Here is a 22597-nt window from a genome sequence, read left to right as displayed (position 1 = left end):
ACGATCACATCGTGTACCACCATAATGCGTTGCTGTACCACCAGTGTATTTATATAGGTGTCATTCTCGTTGAAATGTACCATTATTTTTGCAGCCAACTAGGAATGTGCAGCATGGAGTGCTTATTTCGGCATGGACGAACATAGCAATGGAGGCACTAGAGATACAAATAAATCAATCATCCAAGGAATGCTGCTGCCTTCTTCCCCCGGACTTTCTTCGGTGGCGAAGCTTTCTTCTCTTTTTGTGCAGCGAGCAGTGCAGAGGAACGGCCAAGAGCAGCCTAAAAAGCGAAGAAACAGGTGTCAGCATGAGTTCTTCGACAGATCGTACTACAGAAATGTTGCGACGACTGTACTCGTCAGTATCGGCCCACTGCAACAAAAAATTCGCAGTGGTAAATATGAATTATGACGAATAGCCCAAGCAGGGCAGGATTGATATTGCAAACATGTCCACGCCCAACTTTCATACACCTTACGGTGGTTTCCAGCGGGTTCTAACGAGAGTGCTTTTGTGTTGTCGAGAGGAATCCTGTTCCAAAATAGACCATCAACACTCACGGCTCTCAGGTCGGGACGGTACCCCCTCTTCGCGACGGAAGCAACGACTCCCAACGAACGACGGCCTCCTGAGCGGTTGCGAACGCTTGCGGTTGTCCGTGCGGGACGAACAGCGTGTGGTGATGCCTTCGATTTCCGGGTGGTGATCTGTAGTCCAGACTCAGAGCTCTGAATATCGATAGTCTATTGATACAACGTTTAATGGAGTTCGTTTGATCACAGTAGGACTACACACCTTGGAGTTAGCGAGACCGGAGTATTTGTGCGAGTGCAGGTTCAGGAGGTTACCCTAATACAAGGTAAGCTTAGCACTCGTGTGCAAGTTCAAACACACGACATACGGGCTCCTTGGAGAATATGGGACCTTCAGGGACCTTCTTCACAAGGAAGGAGTTGTATTTCTGTAGATATGACACAATTTTTCTTCAGCATTTGCACTATGGAGCACTAGGACGGCGCAACTGACGCGGATAAGGAGCCACTGGAGATCGGTCGACATTTTGAGGATGCTGCTTAGCCTTACAGGTTGTTCTGAACAGCGACCAAGTGTGGCTGAGGTAACTGTACAGTTAAACCAAACAAAGGCAAATATTATGCCGGGGATAGCCGATACACTCGGTCATCTTCGAGTTCAATGTTTAACTGACAACGGTCCGAATAAGCTACAAGTCGCTCAGGACCGGTTGACGATCTGCGTAGATTGACAAGTGTAGGCAAGTGACTATAGAAAGGGTTGGATTATCTGCATTACTGCGATTCCGTCCAGCCTCTGGACCACATAGCTAGAAGTAACTATAGTCGTAAACACTCCAAGCTTATAATTGCTTTTGACTTTGTGGACTTACATTTCGCTTCGGAGCTTTCCGGATCCTTGCTAACGGCGTTGAAACCGATTTACGTTTATCTCCGCGCCCAAGACTTTTCTCTACTGCTGTTGTCGCTCGTTTGTCGTGTTCCTTCTTCACCGTCATCATGAGCCAGCGTATGCTTTCCTCCATCCTTCGCGCACGGCCTAATGTCGTCCTTCGCCGCGCTGCGACCCCTGCCCTCATAATACCACACCGCTTTTCATCATCAGATTCGCACAGTCAAGAAACGTTTGAGCAGTTCTCTGAGCGCTACGTCGCTTTCTTCCAAGGCGCTCAGGACCTCTTCGAGGTACAACGTGGCCTCAATAACTGCTTTGCACACGACCTCGTTCCTTCACCTGGTGTTGTTGAGGCTGCCCTCCGTGCAGCACGCCGCGTAAATGACTATGCAACCGCTGTCCGTGTCTTCGAGGGCATTAGGGAAAAGGTTGAGAACAAACAGCAGTACCAGGCTTACTTGGACGAGCTGAAGCCGGTTAGAGAGGAACTTGGTGAGCGCTCGTGTTATTCGGATACATGTAGCTTGTCTGCTGACCATTGCTTTTCTATCGGCTTGTAGGAATAAACACAAAAGAAGACCTTTACTTCTCATGAGTTCTGCCTGAGCAGCGGATTCCATGTGAGCCAGCTTTATTCGTGTGTCTCTACTGAAGCTAACAAGCCATGCGTACATAGTAGATGCAGTGTCATGCACATTATCGTCACTTATTGTTTTCCTTAATCCACAGCGCGCGGATTTACACCCTGTTGTGGCCTATATTGAGCACTGTTCTACTCACTGCGGTATTGACCTTCCGGGATCAATAAACTTTCTTTTGAGCAAGATCTTCTCGTCTGAAAGAACGTATTGTGCACTCAGTTTTCATCACTTTGCACGTGAGGGTTTATTACAGGTGAACTGGGGGGGCCAATTCACGCGCAAAAGCATGCAGGCATATAATCGCTGGAGCTGCTGAATCCGGGGATTCAGTTCTTAGGATCCCGCGGACGTGTTGCTGTTAGCGGGTATAGGTATAAGCATATTAACTTCCCTTTGGACCCTTAAGCTGAACCAGCTGCTGGGTTGGGTATGCTTGTAATTTAATAAGTGGATTGTTCCCTGAATCCCTACCTGCAAATTGTATTGTGTATGATCACTGGAACTTTTTGATGTCAGAGGCGAAACATGAGTACTAGTGAGTAAAAGCCGCCACCATGATGCATCATATTGATTACCACTCGTCTCCTCCAGGTGACTGACCCTCGTGCCGCCCGGCGAGCACTACTCTGCATTACCAAAGCCTTTCAAGCTGCATTAACTGATGGCCGTCTCATACTGAAGCGTAGCTCCATTCAGAAGAACAATTCATATGCGGCAAACCACCATGCAGCGTTTGCATGCCAATAGTGCATGATGTATGCTATTTCAGTGTACTGCATGTGTCTGAGGGTGGCCGATCTAGGCTCGTGACCAGCCTGGTATACACTTCCACGGACAATCCGAGTGGCATAGTCAAGGCCGATCGATCGATCTGTCGCCTAGCTTATGCAACATCCCGGTGGCCCTTGCAAAATACTCTTCCACTCCCCAGTTGTCTCAGAAGGATTGAATTCATTGCACTACATCAATGAGACTGTCAACAAATGTTACTGTCCGTGCCAAAATTTGGACCAATCAACGTCGCTATGCAGTGTACAGTTTGCGGTTGATTCCTTTTTCAAAAAAAAGCACCGACTTCTCTTCGACTTATTTTGATACGAGTGCTGTCGTCGAAGCTTATCCTTGCACATTCTCGAAGGTCACCATTACAATGCCTGCTGGGGGCGGTCGCCTAGCCTTTGCAACATTCCGGTGGCCCTTGCAACATACTCTTCCACTCCCCAGCTATCTCAGAAGGATTGGATTCATGGCGCCTACATCAGTGAGACGGTCAACAAAATGTTACTGCCCGTACCAAAATTTGGACCAATCAACGTCGCTGTACACTGTACAATTTGTGGTCGATTCCTTTTTCGGAAAAGAAACACTGACTTCTCTTCGACTTATTTTGATACAAGTACTGTCGTCGAAGCTTACCCTCACACATTCTCGATGGTCGCCATTACAGCTACTTCAGTGAATTGTTACTGCTCGTGCCAAGGTTTCAAAACCCGGAGTACTTGGACCAATCAATGTCACCATGCACTGTGTATGATTACCGATTTCTCTTCGGCTCATCTTCACACAAATGCTGTGGTCGAAGCTTACCCTCGCACATTCTCGAAGGTCGCCATTACAAGGCCTGCTAGACGCGAATTCAACGTTCTGGGCTTCAGTGAACACTCTGGCAGCCCTCGCAGTATAAGTTCCACTTTCCCTTGATTGCGCTACTTCGGTTGAGACAGTTACCTCTCCGCAGAATCGCGATTTTTTTCTGAAATAATTCATTGTCCTCTGTTATCGTATACCCCTGTGTATGATGCTGGGACCTGACCTCGGTATCTATCGTGTATGTATAAGCGCTCTATCGTCGAGGTACTCCGTCCGCAGCGCGTCGAGTTATTTTAATATCAGTGCGTTCTGTACTGTATGTCTTTCCAGTTGAAGTTTATCCTCACATTCTTCAAGGTGGCCATTGAAAAACGAGCTAGTTGCGAACCGTTCTGACACCAGTACGGAATCTCCGTCAACAAAACTACATGTTAGTCGCGCTTATCAGTTGGATATCGAAAGCTGGCGGAGATTGATGAAGGGATGAAATATTTGACTGATGAAACTTGACTCACCCTTGGACAAAAACCATTCTACCGGTAATTGCACGAAGCACTTGCAATGCTGTGCCTTTCAAAAACTAGACCGCCGTTATTCGTTATTGTAATCATCACTCCACAATGACACGACAAACGCACTGTGGAAGGATACTACCTGCTATAATTGTCCTCAAGGAACCGAATGCAAATTGAATTCCCAAAATGCTCGGACCTACTTCTAATATACCCCTGCCGTCTTGCGCGCAACTGTCCGGACACTTCTCGCTTTCGATATATGATCATCGTGGCCCCCTGAGCTGGCGCCAGGCTCAAAAATAGTTCTTCATGACTATCTGAGAGCGACCAAAGCCTATCAGTTCCTTTAAGTTTACTGACATGATACATCGTGATGCCCTGTCGATCCAAATACCATGGTGTCGATCAGGTGTTATTAGAGGAAGTATATATTTAGATGTCGTATGTGGCATTCGAGTCGCCCATTAAGGCTTTGTTCGCTGGTCAGCAGGGCGAAGTTGGACAGAGTCAACCCCAGACCTGCGCCGTGGACGTGAATTCAAATGATGGTTCCATTATCGTATTCCAGATCCTGATACACACCTTATGGGTAATCGCCAACGGCGCGGGCTGGGATTGGGCAGGGATACCCCATAATCACAGCAGGAAACATGAACCCCATTTTACTTCTCATCAATGTCAGCCGTCACAAGTAGCTGGGAGCTATTCGATTAAGATTAAACAAATGCCAGAAGTTGGGAAGCGGACAAAACAAGCGAAGAGTCGAGGGACATGATTGAGAACGATGCCAGCAAGATGAATTATAATCAGAATGTGAGTTAGAACGCACTTGAGGACGAATACATTGTTAGACATCTTCCGATGTATGCGGATGCACGGCGTTGACCTAGCCCCAAAGCAAACAATTATTTGCAAAATCGCGTCGTAAACGAAGTCACTGGGGCATTGCCAGTCATCATATCCGAGCCTTCGCGTGACATCGAAGGACATCGATTATTGATATGTCATGTATCACAGCAGCATATACATTATTTATCACCATGCCTATTATTATAAGCTCCCGGGAGAAGGGATCAAATAATCGATTCACTGCGTGCTGGCATATAGTCATGGTCTCTGTTGTGCAGGATGTGAACGAGGTTCTAAGACGAAGTTACGGATGGCTCACAATGACTAGCGCAATCATTAAAAAGCCATAAGGTGTTTCAAGAAAAGTTCCTTCGTGCGAGTCTGAACAACAACAGCATTGATGGTCCAAAGACTCGGAAATGAAAGGCGCTGCTGAGAAGCCAAGGAGTGAGCCAGGGCGATGGCCACGACTAGTGCCATGGCGTCATAGAGCGTAGATTGATCAGGCTGATGGTGGCTCGTCCATAGCTAGATCATACATTCATCTCAGTGCGATGGATATCAAGACATCGACCCACAGAACAACCGTTCTGAAGGAGAGAAAGTCACAAAAGCGCTCAGCGCAAGCAGACGGTGCGTGCTTTGCAAACGATCACGGTGTATGCGGAGACTGATTAATTAGAATTGCGGGTTGGCCCGCCCGTCTGTATCAGAAGGAACGTCCTTTGTCTATGGGTCTAGCTGGCCTCGGGATCATCGATCATCTTGGCGCGTCTCATGACATGTCTCTTCCGCGAAGAAACATATATTACTGATCGATTATTGTTCCTGCTTCTCGGACAAAGGTATTAATGAGCTCGAGTCTTCGAAAATGAAAGATGGCTACTACTGACCAAGAAAGTCTTGAGTGAGCCTGGGCGATGGCGTCATTGCGTGGACCTGGTCAGGGAGGCAGAGATGTCTAGGCGCCTGACGTCAGTCTACTGGTGGCGCTATAGCTGGCTCTGAATCAGAATTCCGCTGGCATGTGATGAGAATATTACGACATCGTGCGTGTCCTGAACACGAGGGGGTCGGTGTAGTGACCACACAAATGACGATCCTATTATTTTGGAAAATCCTCTGAGAACATCCATTTGCAAAGACAAGTCCAAATTTGAAGACTCATCAAACAGTGTTTTAAAGAACAAGTGCAGAGAAACACCATGTAAGTACTATTCCAGAGCTCCAAAATCCCTATGATAAGTAAGCATACGTATTATACAACAGATACACGAGTACACGAACGTCAGAATGTGATATGTCAATGCGGTGCGCTAAGCACTTTTGATAGTGAGTAGGTATATGAAAAGGAAGCAGAATGCAGTACTAAGCAAGGAGAAATATTGTCCATAGGTGTGCAAACTATAGGGACGAGATAATGTCAGTAGCATGAAATGAGATGATGGGGTGTTGGTACAGCTGAGTACGATCATGAAGACATCCGAAATAAATAAAAAGAAACAGAAACGTTTCGAATCGAAGCAGGAGATGTGGTGCACAAACGGCTACAGCAGCGTAAGCGTGTTTGTGCTTGCATAGCCTGAATGCATGAGTGTTACTGTCAAAGGTGGGTGACGGTTATCATAAGGTCGAGGTCGTCAGGATCGTACAAGTCTTTTCTCCAAAAATGGTTAAAAAGCCTCACGCCAAAATACCCCCGTCGCTGCTTGTGAGTGGTCCGTGATATGGACTCGCAGTGGGTGACCCTTGGGCAAAGCACCACCGCGTCACAAACGCATTATACAGCGAATCGCCAGACAGGCCATCGCTACTAGGCGATCCAAGTACTGCAGACGAATGCGCTCGAGGAGGCAATCCAGGCACACCAGATCCAGCAAGATCAGCTGGCCCATCTGTGACACTCCTCTGCGCAGTTGGCCGCTTCGACATCACAGCCTGTGTCGGCGGCGCCATCCACTCCCAGTCATCAATGTGCGTCGGCTCAGGGCATGCGTAGTTCGCTGGATGCCCACCAATCATCACCCGCGGGGCTATGTTGGGTGAAGCGGACGGCGTTGAGAGCGTCGAAGAAGCAGGTGAAGGGGAGTCGCAGTCACGCGATTGCGTGACAGGGACCTGGAGCGTTGGGCGTTGAACTAGCGAGGGAGATGAGGGTGGAGAATTAGAGTGCTGCGTAGGCAATGAAGACGCAGAGAAAGTGGGAGAAACTGCAGAGACCACGGGAGGTGCAGCATAGTTAGTAAGACGGAGCTTCCCTGACCTCGGCAGTGATGAAACTCCCTCCTTCCCGTCTTTCGTTGGCGAGGAAGACAAGAATGTCATATTGTGTCCGAATGTCGGGGGCGAATTTGAACTCAACGGCGAAGTAAATGGGCCGTGAGCATGTTCGCGGGGCGCAGGTAGTGTCACCCTCGAAGGTATGATAGCTTCTACGAGATTTAGCTATTAACAGACCGTTCTAAAAAATATGAAAAATAGAAATGCTCACCAGGTGTTGTCTCTCTCCGAGGCCTGCTAGATGTCGGTCGCGCCGCGCGGAAAGCAACACGGTAGTTTCCGCCATTGTTGTTATCCCACCATTCACCACCAGGACCTGAAGCTTCCGTTGACAAAAGATATGTCGAATGCACCCTATAACGTGCGGCAAGCCACAACACTCGCGACCCCAAGCTGTGTGCATAGTCTTCCAAGCGAATAAGGAAAGAAAAACGATCCCACCCGCGCTTGTCTGCCCCTAGAGCAATGAGGTCGCCAACAGTTGTTGTTTTCGACGAGGAAGACAGTGAAAATACGGGCGGAAGTGATGGAACGGAAACAACATATTGCGCTCTCACTTCACTGACAGTTTGCCATTCGTCAAGGGTAAACCTCACAGCGACGTGCTTCTCGTATGCCAGATTGCGCACTAGAAGGGTACCGCTTAAATGAGGGTTGGCACCTTTTGACGAAGCTTGCGAAAAAGTGAGAGACTCGATTATGATATTCGCATGATGCGGGTGATTAGTGACGGGCACCACTGATGAGATAGCGGTGTCCATCTCAAAATTCGGTATCGCAGAGGGGAGTTTTGGGAAGGGGAACCCGGTTGAGGGATGATCCTCGCCTTCCGTCTCTGTCTCATCGTCGGGGGTGCTGACTGCCGCTGGACGGGCCGAGCGGCTGAAAACGCGAACAGAGGCCAGGCCAATATCAGTGTCGGGGAAGTGCACATTTTTTGGAGCATGCGCAGTAGGGGTTGATGGTTCGGATCGGGAACGCAAGTGGAGATGATTACTAGTGTGCTGGGGTTCAAGTGGAGGAGTGGAGATGGAGAGGGTGGAGGTTGACGATTTAAGTGATGACTTGAGTAGTTTTCCATTGGGAAGAATTATTGATGATGTACGAGACGGTTGTGGTCGAGGAGATGTAATGGGGGGTGAAGGTGGGGGAGAGGGGGAACAAAGGGGAAAGGGAACAGCCGGAGGCAATTGCAAAACGCCCTGTGAAATTTTCACTGGGGGTTTGGTAGGAATAGTGGCCTGCTCGTCGAGGGAATCAGACGAGCGGTCATCGGGGTCGTCAGCACCATGAATATGGAATGCGGCCAACTTGCGGCCTTGGTGATAAGTGGGAGATTGAGACTTTCGTCTTGGAAGGGAGCCTAATGATACAAAAGCTCCTGGACCGCGTTCGTTTGAGAATGTTGGTGTTGTTGAGCGGGCACGGTAGACATCAGATGCTACAAAACTCATCTAAAGTGACGTCAGTGATATAGAAAAATGATGAACGGTTGTTAAATACCCTCTCCTAGAGCGTAATGTTGACTCGGAATGTAGGAACCCTTGAAGGGAGGTAGAAGGAGATGGGTGCACGAATGAAACCAGTTGAAACCAGAGAAACTGTTTATTTTCACGACCTTGGAGTACAGTCAAACCCTAGATTTGATCGAGATTCGGCATCTCAAAATGGTAATATACTCCACAGGATCGAGATCTCGCGCGTTCCTTATCTCGCGGCGCCTAGTCCTTTATCAAGCCAGCATTATACTCTAGATTCCGCTCTAGCCCTCCATTATCATCACTCCATCTACACTACGCATAAATTGCGCAATAATTTGATCGTATCCCGTCAACCAGTACTGCACTTGTGCAAGTAATGTTCTTGCGCTGCCCTGTAACAACTACCGATAAATATCCCACGGACACGCCATCCTGGTGAATATGTTCCGATGCCTGTCTCACTGAAGGTCATCTGATAGGCCTACCGGTCTCGAGTTGATACTCGTTACTTACCAGTGTGCTGTAACGAGTTTTTGCTTGACAGTCTCATGTTCCGATCGCGTCTGAACATAGGTAACTCAGATCTGAGCCACAGCGCGTCTGACTCAGTTTATTGTTCTTCAAATATCCATAGTCGGTCTGCAAGCATCATTTTAATTCCCATAACGTCATTTTGGTTCACTTTCTTGACTCAATCGTATTTCCTGCTTACGCTTTTATCCGCTTCCCAACAGGATGGCGGACTCCAACTGCCATAGTCAAGTAGTGGCTCCACTCTCCACTATCCTCGTATGTCTGTGCTACTCCTTTATCGTTGCTTGAACTAATTATGAGAATCCTACATCACCCGAGATTTTATCTCTGACTTGTTCTTCAACGAGCCCCTTCTGATGTTCGAAACAGATTCATATCCTCGGACTTGTCATATCCTTTTTCCTCTTTGTCCGATTTCTCCCGTAACCGTCTCCACCTATGTACACCCACTGATGCCAATCGCCAAGGAAGGTAAAGTTTCGCACCCACTCGCTTACTCTCCTTCCTAAGCATTACTCAGCCTTGCTTGATGGCTAATCCCGCATCTGCGCTATCGCTATGATAACCCTTCATATCAAGTGTTCTGCTCACAGCTGCGATGCCCGTTTCATCCCCGGAACATAGAGATCTCTCTGAAGAAGCTTATCTATTATGGGCGATAAGCTCAACGGAACACAGGGCTGCGAGGAGCCGCGCTATGCGGAGGCTTTGTATACATCAATGTGGGAATGGCTTTGTGTCGCTCGCAAGTTTTATCGCTTTTTAAAGCCGATCATACCTCCCTCGTACACTGGCCTTTGTACTTATCTTTCGACTATGATTGTCCTAGCGAGAAGACGATATCAGTCATAATCGATTAAACAGTCCGCCTTATCCACTCTTCCGTCGTCGGTTGACTACCTGCTGGACCAACTTTCTATATCAGGCTTGCTACTAAGCCGCCCCGCCACGGCTCTACTTGCTGATCAGGATCGCTCCAACATTTGTCAACGAGATTTCATTAGACACCTATGTATGACACAGTAGGCACGTTCCTCACGCTCGTTCCTAGCTGCTGGTGCACGTTGGCAATCTCGCTCCCTACAAGTCTTTCTTTAGATGATTCCTTTTCATACATCATTCGAAGCAAAACCTGAAGATCTGGCAATTGACACCGCAGTGCTTTTTATGATCACCTCATTCCTCACTCGAATGCCACCTTTTCATTGTCCTTCCTCATCGAGTCTTCCTATTCAATTTTATGCTTGGGCGCTTAGATACCATGGTGATAGCCCCACTATCATTATCTTTGTACAATGGCTGTTGTAAGTGATAACGCTAGGTTGTTATCGAGCACTTCCAAATCCTAGAGATTGACTCGGACATTCATGCTTCCTGAGGCCCAGATCGGCCGCTCGCGCCACCTCTTCTGAGGTTCTCATATCCCGGTATCATAGTATTAAAAACCTCATAAAAACCAGGATAGGTAGATCATGGTGCTGATATCCCTCCACAATGTTGCTTAACCGCCTGGTAAGCGCAAGACACCCACATCTCGAACGTGTTAACACTACTTCAAGTTAGGCCGCCATGATTCTTGGCGATTCGACTGTTCTACGGATCTTCCTTCTCCTTGACTCGTATACATCGCTTTCGCAATCGAAGTCGTCAGCGTGGAGCCCGGACCTGTCACTGGGAATTTGTAGAAGGCAGTTCCGTCCTAATTCTCAGACAATCCATCGGACAATAGGTCCGAATCTGTCTTCACTAAGCCTTCACGGGCCGCCGCCTTCACTGCCCTCTGGTGCACGTTCGACAAAGCCCCGACCTGTGATGCGATAGTGGCGGCGGGCCCTTCGGGTAGTTACTACCGACGTCACCATTTCCATCATAGCCTTCAACCAACCACAGCGTCATATTGCCCAGGCTTAAAGTTCTAGAATGAGCAATTAGCTTCATGTCGCAGGTGGTGAAGGCGTATAAAGATCCCGTCGATCTGATTAGCTTATGTTTCCATTTCGTGCACCATCTTTTAAGCAGCGGACCTTGAAGAGGGAGCTATGATTTTTTTGGACGGCAGCCGCCATCTTGATCCTTAATTAAATTCCGTGGGTGTATCATGCTCGGTGCCGCAACCTGCTATAAGTAGGATTAAAATGCCACTACCGTGATTTGTGAGTAAACACAGCCAGCGATCCGAGTACATTTGAGCGATTGATCAGCGAGGTGAATCAAGGTCTATGCCGGACGCACAATCACAATCTACAAAGCTTGCTGGCATCGAACGAGACCGTCGGGCACGGAAATTTAACAAGAAGAATATTTGAATAAGATGGCTGGGTCGGCCGCAGCTGGTGCGCTTAACACAGGAACGTGTGGTGACCCCAGGAACCGGCGTATTGATAGGTTCTACTTTGTTGCAGATTACGGGATCTCGGTCACAGACAGGAGAATGGAGATAAATCGGGCACACCAGGGAATTGGAGAGTAGCGATATGGTAAGCTTTGGGTACGAACTGGGAAGAAAATTGCTCTTTGAGATAAAATGCCGAAAGGGTTACAAAAACATATCCTTGTCAACATATCTCCTACTGGGATGTGGCACAGATCAGGTTTCAACTTTTACATATATTCGAGTGCTTGAAGAATTACTCACGCTGTATGCACTCGTGGGCAAATTTGGGAGTATTGCAATGCAGCGCCCAACTTCTGGAGATACATGCCGGAGACAACATATATCGGTCACCATGTCGAGACCTGTCGAGACGCCGTCGAGAATTCACTGACGCGAAGTAGGAGTACCAGCACAGTATTGATTCTAGACAAGTTTGTGGCGGTGGCACGCCACCGTGGGAGTGATGCCAGTTGAGAAGCCGGATGGGCCTGGATTATCACCCATCGTATTATTGCCAGCGTTTGTTTGCGTGGGACTGGCCAGTGGCCATGGTACAACTTGTTCCGCGTTTCATCGTATTCCTACTTAACAGAGAGGGATGGTCAGGCTGCTTATAACTGGCATCCGGTCATCTTTCTCTGCTATGAGGCTGTAGATGGTCGAGCTGTCGATTGATCAAGGTTTATCGAGATTCGATATCACTGAATCTCTCTTAGCTAGATTTACTCGAGCATGGTTAATGAGTCTCGCGGATCTACATCGGACTGCTCCTGGGGACCTAACTTCGAAGGCGGTTTTGTCGTTGGCGATGCTCCGAGTCTGGATTCTGGATCGATCGAGAAGTGAAAATTTTCATCCGTTAATCTTACTGATCACGTTCAATTTCCATGCTTCCACCGCAGCCTCGTTGCTGCTAATTTTCCAATGAGCCCCACAAGATGCCTCTTGATCCGGAACAGGCGCTCATACAGATAGTTCATGCTCTCTGAAGGACTTACCTCAACATTTTTGTTCGTCGGCTCTTGTTACAAATACAAATTGTACGTCCTTGCTCGAGAGGGTCAAGCACTGAGCAGACGACTGAATATTGTTCAATGTGCACAGCGCACGATGTACAGATATGATTGTAAACTGTCGAGTTGTCTAAGTTGGTCGTTGATGTGAACATCATGTCCCAAAGCAAGATTGGAACGAGATCGAAGGAAAAGTACATAAATAACTTTGGATCCTGAAGAGCCCCGTTGGTCTATAATATTCAAGGAGTGCGAATGATCTTAGTATATCATCTATTCGGTCTCCGGGCTCGATCCATCATCGTCATCTGATAGTAGAGCGTGAAGGTTGTTATCAAGAGAGAATCGGCGAATATCTTACAGTCTGCAAAATCACTCTTGTCATACATTTGCTTCCTCATTTGTTCTGGCTGTAATTCATCCTCATCATCATCGCGTGGAGGATTTGCGATAATGTCGTGTAAATTCTTTTCTGAAGGATATCGGCTTTTCGCGTACTCTAGTGGTGTGAGTCCGCCTGGCATTGTCCTAGGAAGGGCGCTCAGCACTTCGTTTGACTAAGACGCGAGGAACGCACTGTTTGCTCTCTGCGCCACAACTTAGTAGTTCTGTGACAATATCAAAACGTGCCTCAGCATCGTCAACCTCCTTCAAAGCGATATAAAGTGGTGTATCGCCTTTCTTGTTATGGAGGTCAAGGTCGACAGCCCCACCACAGAGAGCTGCTACATCAGCCGGATGCCCTTGACGTGCACTGAAGGATCACGAGATGGATATGAGGAATCACATCAACAACATTAGAGCTTGCGATACGAACGCAAGGTGAAGGGCTTCCAGATGCGTCACGAATGTGAGTAGTAGTGAAGTAGCCTTTGAATACAACTTACCAGTATTTCCCAATCTAACATGCCGAGTGCATTAGCAAAGCATCACTCTGTATGCGAGCGGCTTACGCGTCTGTGCAGTTAAGGTCTCCTAGGAATTCATCAGTGTCCTCATCAAAATATTCAGGATCTTCCATCATCTCTTCCAAAGCGCCCTCTGTTAAAGCATTGACGAGGAGCAGTCTGTCTGTGATAGAGATCTGAGGACAACTTGAAGTGCATCGGGAGTGGCCTTCAACGCACTGATAGTTTTGCGTTTGTCTTGGTCTTCTGCCATGCTGGAGTTGAGATCAAACGCTGTCAGAAGAAGATAATACACAAATCAGACTTGATGGTTTGGTCGACGTCTCGACTCACAGCACTACTTCCGAGTGTTGTGTGGCTGTGCGATGCATTATGCAACCTGATCGTGTACTAAAAATAACCCACCTCTTCACTACATGATGTGCTTCGATTCGATGTCATGACTTGGGTATGATTGACACTGCCAAATCTGACAGTGAAGGGTTCACCATGGAAAGGTGGGTCTATCTGTAACAAATGCGAGACAGGGGCTCTTCGCCAACGTTTTTCTCTTTCAAGCAGCACACCATCCATTGTTGGCATGCGTCTATTTCTGCGAGATAGCTGGCATTGACTATGATGGTGACAGCCGAGTGGTTCTCGCGAAACAGTCGCTGAAGGCCCAGTTTCTCTTGTCTCAAAGGGCCTGCTCGAGTATGAAGGGCAAACTCAGTGGATTGCGATAAAGACATCTACCATCCACCGCAAATATGCCAAAGAGCCGCACGACATCGTCAAAGAGGCGAGGCTGATCGCCTCTGCATGCCATCCCAATGTGAGTCTCGCGGAGAATGGCTGGGCGAGTCTTACATCTTACCATTAGGTGATTCCTATCCTAGGCCATGGCATTGATTCAGGCCTGCAGACTATGAGCTTTTGGATGCCATACGTGCCTTCGTCTTTGATCGCATTGTTGTCTTCGAACAACTTTCTCCCCATCCACTTATTTCAATTCTGGCTGCAGATCCATCAAGTCCGAGTCCACGCGAACAGCGTTTCGTTCTTCTCGCAAAATCATTGATGTTTCAAATCCTAAGTGGTGTGACATTCCTTCACGAGTCGACAAAAATTGCACACCGAGATATCAAACCAAGCAACATACTTCTCACTTTATCTGGCCGAGTTCAGCTCATTGACTTTGGCATATCCTGGAAGGAAGGGGAAGATCTTGCCGCAAAGAAAAACGATTTATGGGTTGAAACCCCGGAAAAGATGTACTTTGAAGTTTCTACAGGGTATGTCACTATCAGACTGAGTGTGAACCGGACACTCACTCGGAAGTAGACCATACCGTGCCCCTGAGCTGCTGTTTGGGCCTAGAAATTATGACGCATTCGCGATCGACTCTTGGAGCCTTGGAGCAACCTTTGCGGAATTCTTCACGACCCTTCGTCTGTTTAACCCGCTTGACGACGAAGACTTCGACTTTGAGGGCGATGAGCAGTCTGACTCAAGCGACGAAAGCTCATCGAAGCCAACCGAGCCATTCATCATACCAAAGCAACTTCGCATCGGAGATCCCTCGAACAGATGGGCCAGGGATTCACTATTTGATTCCACACGTGGAGAGATTGGTTTAGCATGGAGTATTTTCAAGATACGAGGTTCGCCAAATGAGACCAATTGGCCAGTGAGTGTCGTTGGATCTGTTGCTGGGATCTTTTCTGACTCCAACAAGTCCTTCTTGAGCTTACCGGACGCAAACAAGTTGTCCTTCATAAATGTTGAGCCTGTTGACCTTCCCTTTATCCTATCCAATCTTCCTTCATCCGCGCAGCAGCGTGAAGTCGACACAAAAACACACGTGCCCCCAGAGACCATGTCACCAACTCCTGCTGATCTTATCCATCGATTCCTTGTATACGAACCATCTCGGCGTCTCTTCCCTTCCAAGGCATTGACTCACCCCTGGTTCACATCCGAACCACCGTTACTTTTGCCCGATGACTTCCCTGCTCCAAGCATTCATGGTGAGGCTTCAATAAGCCTCAACTGGGGCGCAAAGTCTCTGGGAGAATGGCTTTCAGATGTTCATCCCAGTGGCGCAGTTTGAAGAGACGAGTAAAACAAGGGATACGACAATACCATGTGTTACACAATGCATATAATTTACAAAGCGTGGTAGAAAGCAAGAACCTGACCATTACAGAATGCTCATGCATGTATCTCAGGCTGCTGCTGTCGGCACAGCCTTGATAGTTTGACGAGCGAGAGCGTGGTTATCGATGGATATACCTGTGCGAGAACAAATGAGAAATACGTCCCATAAGATAATCATGTCACCGACTCTGTGTTGCGTTTGAAGTCTTGTAAATACCAATGAGACGGTGACTGAGCTCAAACATGTCATTCCTGCAAATTCATATTAGCCAAGGCAGTTCTCGGGAGAGAAGGAATCGTCACCTCAAAGAAATAATAATGAACTGCGCGTTCTTGGTTCGGTCCTTGATGTAATTTGCCACAATCGAGACATTCCTGAAGTCTAGGGCCGCATCTATTTCATCCATAAAATAAAGTGGCGTAGGCTAGGACAGGTTCAGGCTACTGGAGCTGCTCACAGAGTTGATAAGATTTACCTTAAACACATGCAGAGCGAACACGAGAGCAAGTGAGCTAAGGGTCTGGAGAATGATTAGTATGTGTTCCCCGATCCCAAAAGCAGAATGTACCTTCTCGCCCCCAGAGAGATTTGAAATATTCTTCCAACTCTTCTTCGGAGGCATGACGCTGAAGATGATGCCCTCTGAGAAGGGATCCATACTGTCGACGAGCTCAAGCTCCGCGTTGCCCCCAAGAGTGATCATCTGACGGAAAATATAGATTTCTGATTAATTAAAGGACGTCAGCACGGACCTGGTACATTTCCTTGAGTTTTAATGAAATGGAGCTGAAACCTGCCATGAATTCATCCAAGCGTTGTTTCCGGAGACCATCGTAAAGTTGCTTCTGCACGTCGCGCGCTGCAGTCGTCTCCTCTAAGTCTTTGGCCCGTTTCATGAATTCCTCCTCTCGCTTCTTGTACTCTTTGAGAACGTTGAGGTTTGGATTGGTATTCTTAAGTTTCTCTAAGGTGTCCAGTTAGTGGTAATCACGTGTAACTAAAGTGATCGAGCATACCATCAAGATACTCAGAATCTGCAAGCATATCCCTCTTCTTGAAGCGTGCAAGTTCATCGGCACTGTATATGTATAGCTCAGTCGATGGCGTTCGTTGACGAGCCTTTTTCGGAGGTGCAGAGTCTGCATGTTCCTGCTTCACCGCCCCTTCACCACTGCCTGAAGCTCCAGCGACTTGGTCAGCACCTTCCTCTTCGTCGTCGTCGTCGTCGTCATCACTGCGAGTGGCTGTAAGCATACGAAAGTTGAAATAGTTGACAGACAATGGCTTACTCGATTTCATGAAGCTTAAGTTGGTCGTGTTCCGTCCGCCAGTGGTCAAGTACACGCTCATTTTCAGCAGACTCTTTCTTCTTGTCGGCAAGCTTCTGGGTGATCTCAAGCTGTAAAACCCGTGAATACCGAAAGATCAATTGCATAGCAAATAACCAACCTCTTTCTTCCTGAACTCATCGATTTCCTCGCGTTTTTCCTGGAGCTGCTGCTTGAGGTGATCGAGATCATCTTTCGAGCTCTCCTGAGCAGCCTGCGCGGCTTCTACCTTCTCCTTGAGATCTTCCAAATACTGTGCGACCTCCGCCAGCTGATCCTCCAGCTCCTCAAGCTCTCTCTCGACTTCCTCCAGCGCCGCACGGTTGGTCTCAACTCCGGACGTATATTTTACAACGTTCTTCTCTGCGGTAGCCTTCATAACCTCGGCCTTGGTGACTTCTTCGTTAGCTAGCTGGTGCATCAAACGAATACCATCAACAGTGGACTTTTGCTTCAGCAGCTTGGAGCCACCAATTTCGAGAATCTTCTTTTCAAGATCTTTAATCGCGGCCTCAATAGCGCCAGTCTTGGTCTGCAGTTCTTCAAGCTCCTCTGTTGATGATGCAATCTCGGCATCTAGAGTGTTGATTCGAGCAAGATCCCTAGCGTTGGGCTTGCTTTGTGTTCTGGAAACTACTCAGTAGCGATCCTGCGTAGGACAAACAGATTGCACGTACTTGAGATCCTGCACACGCCTCTCAGCATCAGTCAGCCGTTTCTTCCCATTGTTGACGCCCATGGTGAGCTTTTCCATGTCGAGCTCTATTTCCGGGCCTGCTTGAGTGAGCCTTTCGGCTTCTGCTTCAATATCGCGAAGTTCCCGCTGTGCCGCCTCAAGACTACGCGCCGCTTGCTCACTCTCTTGCTCGTAGGTTTGCAAAACTTGTGGGCTCACTGCCTCCGCCTGGAGCTTCGAGCTCATTCCACCCCGTGAGACGTGATTCCCACCGCCCGACATCGTTCCTGATGAATCGATCAGCTGCCCTGCAAGCGTGACGACACGCCAGCGCTTCGAGCCTCCAAATGCAATCCTGTTCGCTTGGTCCAAATTATCAGCAACAAGGGTGTTCCCAACGCCTTTGTAGAACGCAGGTGCGAAGCGGGGATCCTTTGGCTTGATGAGATCGAACAGCCGCGGGACACCCTCGGGTGTAACCACATGCTCGTTGAGTCTATCAGTGGGAAGCTTCTCCAGCACCATGAACGACGCGCGCCCGATGTTCTGCTTGCGCAGGAACTCGATGCACGCTTGGCCCTGAGTGACAGTATCGACAACCATGTTGTTAAGGGCGCCACAGGCGGTAGAGACTGCGACGTCGTATTTGTCTGGGATCGTGCCCAGGCTACCGAGACGGCCCTGTAAGATAATGTGTGAATGATTGGAAGGCTGCATGGAGGATGAGACCATACATGAAACCCATCGATTCGACCAGTCTGCTTGAGCTTCGTTAAGCTATCCAGGACTCTGTTCTGCGATGTGCTGGCCGCTTGGGATGCCCTAGCCTCCTCTGCTTTTTGTCGCAGGGAACCTGCCTTGGATCGAAGCTCCTGGACGCCAGACTGAGCAGCCTGAATGGAAAGAAAAAATAATGTCAAAGTCGATCAACACCCTGCATGCCCGCAGACATACGTGGAATTTTTCTTCACATGTCCTCAACTTCTTCTGCACCTCCGCCTTTTTCGCCCTCAAGGAATTCAACTCATTAAGCTGAACATTTTATCAGCGTCATCTTTCCCACTGTACAAATTGGAACAGCACCTTGCCCTCTTGCTCTACCTGCAACTCAGCCAACTGTCCCTCCGCTTGCGTAACGGCATCTTTGAGGCCTGTGGCTTTCTTTGCAAGTGCGTCCCGTTCAGAGCTTGCTACGTCAATCGCAGCCTGTTTGACATTAATCTTGGCGGTCCACGGCTGTAGCTCTTTCTGCTTCGCCTCGATCTGTTCGTGGAAGACTTGCGTTTTGTCTACCAATCCATGTTAAGAATAGTGTCAAGTGCAGCAAGACCATGGACCCACCCTTCAAGCTATCCCGGATCCCCTCGAGCACCTTCTCTTCCTTCTCCAGGTTCGCTTCGTGCTCCGCAATCTCACGCTTCTTCATCTTGATTTTAGCATCAGAGTCTTGGATTACATTATCGGCTTGCTTTTTCGATTGTTCATCCTATTTGAGCGATATGTTAGATCCGTCTCAAGTCAGAATGCCAATGAAGGCCGGCAAATAAATATGGAGCAGGGAGACAGGTGAAACATAGGGACATGTCAAATGAAATGAAGCACGAACGACAGCGAAAAGGGGTGAGAGAAAACTTACGTCTGCCAACGCCTTCTTCAGCTTTTTCGCCTTCGCGCTCGCATGCTTCCGGCGCTCCTCAAGACTCACGGACTGCTTTTCGCGTGCAGCGTTGTCCTTCACCGCCTCCTCTGCTGCTGTTTTCACTTCCTGCAAGGATAGGATACATCAGCATTGGAGCAGGAAAAGCAACATGCATTCATACCTCGTAAACCTTTTCGCGCTCCTTGTAATGCGTCTCGAGCAATTCTAGATGCGTGATGTCGTCCTCGTTCCGTTCCCTCTCATCTTCAAGCTCCTTCTCGAGATGTTCCTGCCCCACATATCAGCACCGCAAAGAAGAGGGGGGAAAATCAAGCACTCACAATCTGCGTCGCGAATTGTTCGTCATTCTCCAAACATTTCCACAGATAGTACTGCCACAGCCGGCTGAGAGCCCTCACATGCTCATTCGCAAGCTTTAGCCATGCCAACGCCTCCTTCCTCTCTGCGTCCAACTTCGCCTTCTCCTTCTCTATGATCCTCAATCTGGCTACCTTTTCGGCTCTCTCCTCTCCTAGTCGATCCACCTCAGCGAGAGTAGACTCGATTGGCGCTTTGAGCGTAGCAGTACCAATAATGTCCTCTAGATATTCAAGCAGCCCGTCATCGTGCTCAGAAGTACCTTTAGGCTTCATCTGTGCGATAGATTCAACCTCACCCTGCAGGATAAGGAAACGCTTGTGCGTAAGGTCAATTCCACGTCCCTGGAGAAGTGTTTGGACCTCAGTGTAGGTGGACGACCGTGAGTTGAGCGTGTACCGAGAGTTATTGGACTTGGTCGCTGTGCGGGCGACGACGAGTGAGGAGTTCGGGACGACACTGTATGCGTCGGGTCCAGGCTGGGAGGTTGGGTGACTTAGTCCAGTAGGATTTTACTGAGTGAAGGGACATACGAGGTCAATAATCTCGCGGAAATGAACTTCCACGCTGCACTCATCCAAGTCAGGATGCCGTGCAGAGTTGTGGATGAGCTCCGAGAGCTTGCCTTGGCGCATCTTCGACGCGCGGTAACCAAACACAAAGAGGAGTGCATCGATTGTATTCGATTTCCCGGAACCATTGGGGCCTACGATTGACGAAAAAGACTGCCCATCATCGAAGTTAAGCATAATACACGTTAAATATAAGGATTATACTAGGAACGCACCTTGTGGAAGGGTCCGATCTCTTGTCTGCCCGCGTAACTCTTGAAATTAACGAGCACCATCTTGTGTATTACAAGACGCGGCTTAGGACCTGAAGGTTCTTCAGCGGGCGGGGGCCGCATCACAGACGCGGGTTTCACGCGGGGCTCAAGGAGGGAAATTTCCTCCTCTTCCTCTTCCTCCTCCGGTGGGGCAAGGCGTTTAGGTGTCATTTGCGACAGCTGTGATTGACGCGGTACACGCCGAGGTGTCTGTAGAAATTCCTCTTGGAATCCGTCGAGGTCGTCTGCGTTGTCCTCAGCAGTAGGCGAGGAATGCTTGGGGGGCGTAGCAGGGGCAGATATGCGAGGCCTGGGCGTTACTTCCATATCAGCGGGAAGCGGCATTGCCTTCTGCTTGTTAGAAGATACTTTAAGGCTTCTTGGAGCGGGGGTAACGTCAGATTCATCACTGGATATAGTGATGGGATTGTGTTCGTCATTGTTGGATTCGAGTTTGACGGGTTTGCGGGATCGGGGAGCCGGTTTGGGCTTTGCGGGTTTGATATCCTGTGCCTCATCATCGTCTTCGACCTTGTTGGTCACCTTTCGAGGTTTCCTTCCCTTAGGCTTGGGCGCAGGTTTGATTTCTTGAATATCGTTGTCGTCATCTTCAGGTGCTTTGCGAGATGTTCTAACGCGTTTGGGTTTGGCGGGCTTGACTTCTTGAATTTCCTCCTCATCTTCCGAGATAGCAGTAGGTTCCTTCACTTCCTCTACATCTGAATCTTCCACCGTGACTGTCTTGCGCGATCGAGTTGGCCGGGGCTTCACGGATGACTTCCGAGAAGGTTTAACTTCTTGCACCTCGTCGTCATCGTCATCCTGCACAGTTGTCTTGACTCGACCTCTCTTTGGTTTCTGCAACTCTAATATTTCATCCTCATCATGATCCTCACCCTCGATAGAGTTTCTCGACTTCTTCTTCACAGGTTCCTCCTCATCCTCCTCTGTCTCAGCCACCTCTTGCAGCGCGCGACTCGGTCTCGCAGACGTACGTGTAGATGTTCTTGCAGATGCTCTGGAAGATGGTGCTGCAGGTACTTTCGAAGAAGGGCCCACGCTACCTCTTGTCGATGTCCTACGTGTTCCGGGCGCATTCTCTTTCTCCTCTACGTCATCTGCGTCGGTTCGTTTGCGTTTCGCAGAGTTTGATACCTCTTGTTCAGTGGACAGTCGTGACGACCGAGACGACCTGCGGGGAGGCATCGTTGGGAAATCTCTCGAACTCACGATGATCTTGGTTGATCCAGAAGAAAGGTTCTACGCGTGATGTGACGCGTTGTGTGACTGTTCGCGTGTGTCACATCACATGATTAGCCTGTCCACCATCCTCCTTCCTCGCAGACCAGTACTTATATCTCACACAAGCTTAATTAGAGCTTCGGAGAGCGTCATCGCGGTGTATCGTTCTGTAAAACGCAAGGCAAATCCAAATAAGTAAAAATGGATTGAGTTCGACCATCCGAGCCCTTGTATGAGATGATTGTCATGTTTTATTGCTCGACTTGAATGTTCATCAAGTCATTCCATCCGTTCCCACTTCCGGTTCGTCCAAGGTGAGTCTTCCCTCCAACCGTTCTCTTCTCTTCAGGACATAGACGTTACGTCTTTTCCAAATCCAACACAACAATCCAATACAGTGCGTTCCCATTTCCATTGCCGTCCTCGACCATATCCAATACTTCTCAAACTATGGTATGCTATTATTGTAGGTCGTCGTCGCCGGTCATTATGGCATGTGTGTTCGCAACCAAAAAACTTAGAGTATACCATCGAGGTTGAAGTAGAAGTTTTATTGACAATAATATCATGTGGGTTCTGATGCTACATTTGACTTCACGCTGAGGTCCATAGCACCTTGATCAATCACCACGCATCATAGGAGAGGCAGTGGAATATTATATGGAACGGAATCGGAAAAGTTCTCAATTAAAAGGGGTTCACTTGTCCGAGTTGATTGCCATAATGCGGCATCGTATTCCTGCGGCCAACCT

At 48.5% G+C, this 22597-nt stretch overlaps 6 protein-coding genes across 6 annotated transcripts; 2 read left to right on the top strand and 4 right to left on the bottom strand.

Moving 5' to 3' along the window:
• Window positions 1-29: 29 nt before the first annotated feature.
• On the bottom strand, window positions 30-1377 carry BJ212DRAFT_859792 (ribosomal L28e/Mak16). Its single transcript, XM_041344219.1, has 5 exons — window positions 1030-1377; window positions 905-964; window positions 799-852; window positions 564-746; window positions 30-283 (listed from the first exon to the last, which is right to left on the bottom strand). Exons 1-5 carry the CDS (start codon window positions 1060-1062, stop codon window positions 179-181), a joined length of 435 nt encoding a protein of 144 aa, XP_041187319.1. The 5' UTR covers window positions 1063-1377; the 3' UTR covers window positions 30-178.
• A 12-nt stretch (window positions 1378-1389) lies between these two features.
• BJ212DRAFT_859886 (COX5A-domain-containing protein) lies at window positions 1390-2100 on the top strand. The gene is made up of 2 exons (XM_041344220.1): window positions 1390-1923; window positions 1992-2100. The coding sequence occupies exons 1-2, from the start codon at window positions 1536-1538 to the stop codon at window positions 2024-2026; spliced, it is 423 nt and encodes a 140-aa protein (XP_041187318.1). The 5' UTR covers window positions 1390-1535; the 3' UTR covers window positions 2027-2100.
• Window positions 2101-6709: 4609 nt separating this feature from the next.
• Window positions 6710-8760, bottom strand: BJ212DRAFT_1486329 (putative phosphatase regulatory subunit-domain-containing protein; the record flags this gene model as incomplete). The annotated part of the gene is made up of 2 exons (XM_041341108.1): window positions 6710-7458; window positions 7518-8760. 2 exons carry the CDS (start codon window positions 8758-8760, stop codon window positions 6710-6712), a joined length of 1992 nt encoding a protein of 663 aa, XP_041187317.1.
• A 4042-nt stretch (window positions 8761-12802) lies between these two features.
• Window positions 12803-13957, bottom strand: BJ212DRAFT_859056 (uncharacterized protein). The gene is made up of 6 exons (XM_041344217.1): window positions 13836-13957; window positions 13662-13775; window positions 13526-13609; window positions 13286-13462; window positions 13070-13236; window positions 12803-13016 (listed from the first exon to the last, which is right to left on the bottom strand). The coding sequence occupies exons 2-6, from the start codon at window positions 13730-13732 to the stop codon at window positions 12982-12984; spliced, it is 534 nt and encodes a 177-aa protein (XP_041187316.1). The 5' UTR covers window positions 13733-13775; window positions 13836-13957; the 3' UTR covers window positions 12803-12981.
• Window positions 13958-14577: 620 nt separating this feature from the next.
• On the top strand, window positions 14578-15765 carry BJ212DRAFT_859232 (kinase-like domain-containing protein). The gene is made up of 3 exons (XM_041344218.1): window positions 14578-14890; window positions 14940-15285; window positions 15334-15765. Exons 1-3 carry the CDS (start codon window positions 14676-14678, stop codon window positions 15706-15708), a joined length of 936 nt encoding a protein of 311 aa, XP_041187315.1. The 5' UTR covers window positions 14578-14675; the 3' UTR covers window positions 15709-15765.
• A 57-nt stretch (window positions 15766-15822) lies between these two features.
• On the bottom strand, window positions 15823-21809 carry BJ212DRAFT_1486326 (RecF/RecN/SMC N terminal domain-containing protein; the record flags this gene model as incomplete). The annotated part of the gene is made up of 19 exons (XM_041341107.1): window positions 15823-15890; window positions 15943-16007; window positions 16059-16180; window positions 16232-16276; window positions 16325-16459; window positions 16509-16720; window positions 16773-16990; window positions 17046-17155; window positions 17206-17710; window positions 17762-18441; window positions 18495-18653; window positions 18715-18792; window positions 18844-19049; window positions 19102-19246; window positions 19397-19525; window positions 19581-19688; window positions 19741-20256; window positions 20311-20502; window positions 20565-21809. 19 exons carry the CDS (start codon window positions 21807-21809, stop codon window positions 15823-15825), a joined length of 4938 nt encoding a protein of 1645 aa, XP_041187314.1.
• Between the last annotated feature and the right edge of the window lie 788 nt (window positions 21810-22597).

Source organism: Suillus subaureus (genome assembly GCF_016647635.1).
Source record: "Suillus subaureus strain MN1 chromosome Unknown BJ212scaffold_52, whole genome shotgun sequence".
In the NCBI taxonomy this organism is placed as follows: Eukaryota; Fungi; Basidiomycota; class Agaricomycetes; order Boletales; family Suillaceae; genus Suillus; species Suillus subaureus.
The sequence above is the reverse complement of the archived record's forward strand: the minus strand, read 5'-3'. Positions and strand labels throughout refer to the sequence as shown.

Coding starts and splice junctions, on each gene's coding strand:
- BJ212DRAFT_859232 (XM_041344218.1), top strand. CDS start 14,676: ATGTTTCAAATCCTAAGTGGTGTGACATTCCTTCACGAGTCGACAAAA. Junction 14,891..14,939: donor TACTTTGAAGTTTCTACAGG/GTATGTCACTAT, acceptor ACTCGGAAGTAG/ACCATACCGTGCCCCTGAGC. Junction 15,286..15,333: donor CAAATGAGACCAATTGGCCA/GTGAGTGTCGTT, acceptor GACTCCAACAAG/TCCTTCTTGAGCTTACCGGA.
- BJ212DRAFT_859886 (XM_041344220.1), top strand. CDS start 1,536: ATGAGCCAGCGTATGCTTTCCTCCATCCTTCGCGCACGGCCTAATGTC. Junction 1,924..1,991: donor GCCGGTTAGAGAGGAACTTG/GTGAGCGCTCGT, acceptor ATCGGCTTGTAG/GAATAAACACAAAAGAAGAC.
- BJ212DRAFT_859792 (XM_041344219.1), bottom strand. CDS start 1,062: ATGTCGACCGATCTCCAGTGGCTCCTTATCCGC. Junction 747..798: donor CCGGTCTCGCTAACTCCAAG/GTGTGTAGTCCT, acceptor TTGTATCAATAG/ACTATCGATATTCAGAGCTC. Junction 284..563: donor ACCGTCCCGACCTGAGAGCC/GTGAGTGTTGAT, acceptor TTCGCTTTTTAG/GCTGCTCTTGGCCGTTCCTC.
- BJ212DRAFT_859056 (XM_041344217.1), bottom strand. CDS start 13,732: ATGATGGAAGATCCTGAATATTTTGATGAGGACACTGATGAATTCCTA. Junction 13,463..13,525: donor CTGGAAGCCCTTCACCTTGC/GTTCGTATCGCA, acceptor GTGATCCTTCAG/TGCACGTCAAGGGCATCCGG. Junction 13,017..13,069: donor CAAGAGTGATTTTGCAGACT/GTAAGATATTCG, acceptor CTCTACTATCAG/ATGACGATGATGGATCGAGC.